At 60.7% G+C, this 4,959-nt stretch overlaps 1 protein-coding gene across 1 annotated transcript; it reads right to left on the bottom strand.

The window, feature by feature from the left end:
- Positions 1–574: 574 nt before the first annotated feature.
- On the bottom strand, positions 575–4,191 carry C7HXorf49B (chromosome 7 CXorf49B homolog). Its single transcript, XM_030933543.1, has 5 exons — positions 2,842–4,191; positions 2,112–2,268; positions 1,492–1,568; positions 1,162–1,207; positions 575–615 (listed from the first exon to the last, which is right to left on the bottom strand). The coding sequence occupies exons 1-5, from the start codon at positions 4,063–4,065 to the stop codon at positions 575–577; spliced, it is 1,545 nt and encodes a 514-aa protein (XP_030789403.1). The 5' UTR covers positions 4,066–4,191.
- Between the last annotated feature and the right edge of the window lie 768 nt (positions 4,192–4,959).

Below are 4,959 nucleotides of genomic sequence, written 5' to 3'. Positions count from 1 at the left end.
GGAGGCCATCAGTTCCTGCTGAAGGGGAGGGAGAATAGCACTGAAGAAGGGGACCTGTGAGAACCCAAAGTGGGAGGAGAAGAGGAGGGACCATGAGCAAGGCGTGTAGGAGAAAGGCAGGAAATGCTGCTGTGGCTGGGCAGGGCCCCCACAGCACCTAGACCCAGGACACTATGGTGAGCCCGAGTGCAGGGCTGCTGCTCAGGGGCCGGCCCAGGTGCCCCGCAGGGCCCCAGGGGAACTGTTCTTCAAGCGCCAATGAACCGGGCAACACCCTGCAACCCCCAACACTCCCAACAATCGCAGAGAGGGCAGACCACAGGCCACAGAATATGAGAACAACTTTATTTCAAATTGCTTTGAACTGCGTTGGGAAGGGGGCAAATGCAGTGCAAGAGAGGAAGCCCTGGCTTAACAGGCATCAAAGGTGGCAGCTGTTTGTCTGGTAGGAATATGCTGGCTCCAACCTGTGAAACAGAGCAGGCTCAGGGACGGGCCACCAGCCAGGGCCAGCCCACAGCCCTCCTAAGCTACCGGGATTGTGGGAAGGGACATGGTGTGTGCAACACTCACTTCAAAGCTCCTGGATCTTGTCAGCGAGGAGCTGCACGGCCGCTGAAACAGAGAGGCAGAACCGGGTGCTCCAGACCCAGGGAAACAGAAACCCATCCCATGCCCCAGTGGGGAACTTCCCAGTCCTGCAACCAGAAACCCCACCAACCCTGGGACTGACTCACCCACCCGTCACCTGGATTAAATGTGGAAATGCCTTCTAAGCGGGAAAGTGGTTCTCAGGTGCTGGGCCATCCCAGTACCATTCAGAACATGTTTCAAAGACAGATAAGCCAGCCAGCAAGCAAACACCATACAAGTGGTACCAGGCAGTAGTTAAAGGGGAAACAGCGGCAGTATCTCTAACCGTCCTAAGAGAAGGAGAGTTCTGGGACTCGTGGACAAAGTGTACACGGAGTTCAGATGACACACTGTTATCTGTGCACACCCCTAGCTGAGAAGGCACAGAAGGGCCAGGTCGGCTTGATTCTCCTCCTTAGAGGAAAGTCAGTCCCAGAGATGCTGCCTGTACCTGTAGCCCACCCTGCCCCCCACACCTGCAGAAAGACACCGCTGTCCATCCCTTCCCCAGCCAGGGCTCCATCATACCTAGCTGCTGTGTAAGTTCATCAATTTCCCTCTGCAGCCAGATGCACTAGACCAGCAGACACCAGAGGAAGAGAAATGGTTAGTCAATTCTGGCCTCCTCTCTCCCCAGCCTCCCTGCAGCCCCCATAGCCTGCAGCCCAGTGGCGAGGTGGGTTGGCACAGAACCCTCAATGGAAAGGAGGCACCCTCTTTCCGTGGGGTGCAGAAGGTGGAGACGTGTGGCGGTGGGGGCGGGGGGGGGGGCGGCGGACGCAGAAATCAGTTTAACCTAGACACGGATCCCACCATCTAGTGTGGACCTCTATTTCTAGGAGCCACACAAAGCATTACCCGAGGACAGTCCTGGGCTCCCGGGGGCTGCTGCTGCCTTTCTGGTCTTGGGGGATGGACAGGCGGCTGCTGGTCACCTGAAAGAGAACACAAAATCCAGCTTCCAAGCCTCCCAGTGAGGTGGAAAAGACCCCAGCAGGGTCTAAAGTGAGGCAGCATCACCCTCTGCTGGCAACACATTGCCCCTGCTCTGCCCAGCAACTCCAACCCCACTCTGGGGCTGCCTTCACTGTTCCCCAGCGTGAGCCCATCTGCCCTAGCGTTGTGACTCCGGGTTGGACTCCAGCAGCGCGGCAGCCACAGCCAGGCCCTGGGAGGGCCAGTGTGGGTGAGCAGGACTTAACAGAAAAGGGCTCTGTACCACCGAAAGTCTCCTTCCAGAGTTGGAGTTTGGGGCACTGCTCCAAATGGCCCCCCACCACACAAACCCCACAAACCCCACTCAGAGAGGACGATGTGGCTTAAAGCCAGCCCTGTCGACACCCCGTTTCCCGTGGGACAGCTGCCTAGGTGGGCAGGGAAGTGTGGGAACAACTTCCTGAGCCCCCATAAGCGACAGAGCCAGAGGTTTCCCTCCCGACCCCTCTCCCCTCCACCCCTATCAAACCTGCAAGACTCACCAGAGGGTGCATGACGTCTGGGCAGGAGGCCTCCCAGGCTGTAGGCCGAGGGCTCTGAAGTTCCTGGAACTTGGGGCGCTCTGATGTTGGGGTCACCACTGCTGAGTTCTCCACGACGCATGGACAGGCGAGGCAGCCCTGGCCTGTGTGTGGGAAGCTAAAACAGAAATTTCTGAGTCGGGCTGGCGGTGGGGGCAGGCGATGAGTACATGTGGGAAGGGGTTGTGGTAAGGTGGAGACTCCGGAGCCTAATCTCACTAGCACTTTCTCTCTCAGTCAGCCCCAGGCCAGGAGGCAGAGCCCAGCCAGGGAAAACACTGGGGACACTGAGATAGCCCAGGCCGCCTGCCAGGTGGGTCGGGCAACAGCTAGGGAAGGAGGAATCGGGAAGGTGATGATCCTAGACACCCTAGCTTTGAGGCCCACACTTTAAGGCATCACCCGATCCAAACCAGCTGCCAGCCCTGCCTTCCCTCCCAGCTCCTCTCTGCGGGCAGAGGCAGGACTCCTGCAGTGTCCGGAGGCACGGCCATCACACAAGAAGTGCCCCCTTTAACGTGTGCCCCTATGATGAAGACCCCCATCGGGCATTCTAGGGTCCCTAGGCTCCCGACGACAACCCTTGAGCAAGGGACAGAGGGGACATGGGTAAACAGGTGTGTGCTGGAAGAGAGGAGGCGTGGGGGGAGGAGGGTAAAGAGGGAGAGGAGGGCGAGAAGGGTCTACTCACTTGGGCCTTTGGGACCTCATGTCTATTTGGGTCATTATCTTCACTGGCCAAAACCTGGGACTCCCTGGTCTTCCTTCCTGCAGATTTCTTCCCAGGGCTGCTGTGCTTAGGCTTTTGTGGTTTCTTGGACATCCCGTGTGGCCGCACACCGGAGAATGGTGGGAAGGTGGCCGGCTCCGGGGGAGTGGCTGAGAGTCTCTTTCCGCAGGCAGGAAAGGCTCTCCCCAGAGCCAGTTGAGAGGCACCTCCTGGGGACTTCTTCCCCTGGGCCATCTTCCTCCTTGAAAGGCCCTGGGGCACGGCCCCTGCAGTGGCAGCTCCTGAGCAGCTGGGCCTGGCCTCCACCTTTCCCCAGGCCCTGCTCTGCATTTTCTCCTGGGGAGAGTCCTCCAGCTCTCCCACAGCTGGCCTCTCCATGACTGGAGTGAGTCCGCGGGGAGCAGAGGTCAGGAAACGGCCCGGCACGGGCAGGTAACTCTCCTTGCAGTGGAAGCCTGTGTGTCTGGATGTGTCTGCTGGCTTCTTGGGGCTGCCGGGCTTGGCCTGGCTTCCTTCGCTGCCGCGAATGCCCACCCTCATCAGTGGTAAGCCGCTGCTCTCATCTGCGGAATCAGAGTCGTGGGTAGACATCCTGGTGGGGCCTTTCGCAGAGGGCTGCTGGGGATCCATGCGGAGGCTCCATCTGCTCTTCGAGCCCCTTTCCGGGTTCTTCCAGGCCCGCACTGGCCCAGGACCACAGAGGTGGAGACGGTCGGCACAGGCCTGCTGCCGTTTTCCGGGGCTGGGGCCCAGCGCGTCTCTCCCACTGGGACCGACCCCCAGGTCCGCCCAATTGTCAGCCGACCCCTCAGCAGCGGCGCCTTTTGGGAACGGCTGTCCCTGGACGCTGGGCGGCGGCACGATGGCGGCTGCTTCTTCAGCCAGGTAGAATGAGTAGTCCACAACGTCCCCCTGGTCATCGACCGGGGTGCCTGGCCGTCCTTCCCGGCCCCAGAGCACCACCCTTCCTTGCTCTATCAATTCGCTCTCAGACTCAAAACTGAAGCCCTCGGGATCTGTGAACCCGCTCTCTCCCTCGCCGTCGCCGCTGCCCGGCACCCCCAAATTGAGGCCGTGGCTGTGGTCCCCTGGGGCTCGGGGGCTGGCTGTGTGGGAGCCAGCCTGCTTGCCACCCTCCAGGTCGAAACCGGCCCCACAAACGGATACCTTGTCGGGGGAGCTCATGGCGCCAGTCCCGGCAGCCTCGGCTGTGGGGAGACGGTCGTCCTGGTAATGGCTGGAGGGGAGAGCTGAGCCCAGCCAAGCCCAGCTGAGCAGGCCACGCGACAGAAACAGTGAGGCTTTCCGGACACCACCACCCTCACCCCAGGCGGAAGTACCAGATGTCCCCGGCTTCCTCCGCCCTTGGCGCCAGCACTGAACCTTCTCATTGGTCCCCGTCTGCCAATCAGCGCTCCCTTTGTAGGGCGAGGTGCCTGAGCTTTAACCAATTGGGACACAGGCTCTTGGTTTGCCTCGATGCCCATCATTTGACTGGGTGGCTGCACTCTGTTTGGGTCTTGGGGCCAGGGGGCACTGTAGCTGCTGATCACCTCTTTCTTTCTGTCCTTCCGCCTCTGGCCGGGCACCTACTTTCCAAGGAGAGCCACATATCTGAGCCCCAGTGACCCATCTGTAAGGCGGGGATTAAGGGGAGACCTTCCCCCAGCTCATCGGCTTGGGAGAGTAAATGTTGTGCTGCACGCGAAGCACCTGGTGCACAGAGGAGGTCTCATTGCTGTTTGGACGAATGGAGGCAAGATGGCGCAGTTCCGGGTTCGTCACCGTCAACTTTCCCGCGCCCCGGAAAGACACAGGTCGACTGCTCAGGCGCAACCCGACCTCCGACGGAGAAAAACCGGAACCCGCCTAGCCACGCCTACCGCCCGCCCCCGACCCGCCTATGTCCCGCCCACTGCCCGCCCACTCCCAGGCCCAGGACATAAAAGCCGCTCCCGGAGGGGCGCAGCTGCGCGCACTTCCTCAGCCCCCACTCCTGGGGACTATAGGAACTCTGCCGCAGAGCTCCACCAGGCGACTCTCTCGGCCTCCTTAGCTGGACGCCGACAGACCTCACCC

Source organism: Rhinopithecus roxellana, chromosome 7 (assembly GCF_007565055.1).
Source record: "Rhinopithecus roxellana isolate Shanxi Qingling chromosome 7, ASM756505v1, whole genome shotgun sequence".
Lineage (NCBI taxonomy): Eukaryota > Metazoa > Chordata > Mammalia > Primates > Cercopithecidae > Rhinopithecus > Rhinopithecus roxellana.
The sequence above is the reverse complement of the archived record's forward strand: the minus strand, read 5'-3'. Positions and strand labels throughout refer to the sequence as shown.

What these genes read in the sequence shown, in the direction of transcription:
- C7HXorf49B (XM_030933543.1), bottom strand. Translation starts at nt 4,065, where the DNA reads ATGAGCTCCCCCGACAAGGTATCCGTTTGTGGGGCCGGTTTCGACCTG. An exon ending in ATGAGGTCCCAAAGGCCCAA is followed by an intron (nt 2,269 to 2,841) that starts GTGAGTAGACCC and finishes TTTCTGTTTTAG; the next exon opens with CTTCCCACACACAGGCCAGG. An exon ending in TGAACTTACACAGCAGCTAG is followed by an intron (nt 616 to 1,161) that starts GTATGATGGAGC and finishes TCTCTGTTTCAG; the next exon opens with CGGCCGTGCAGCTCCTCGCT.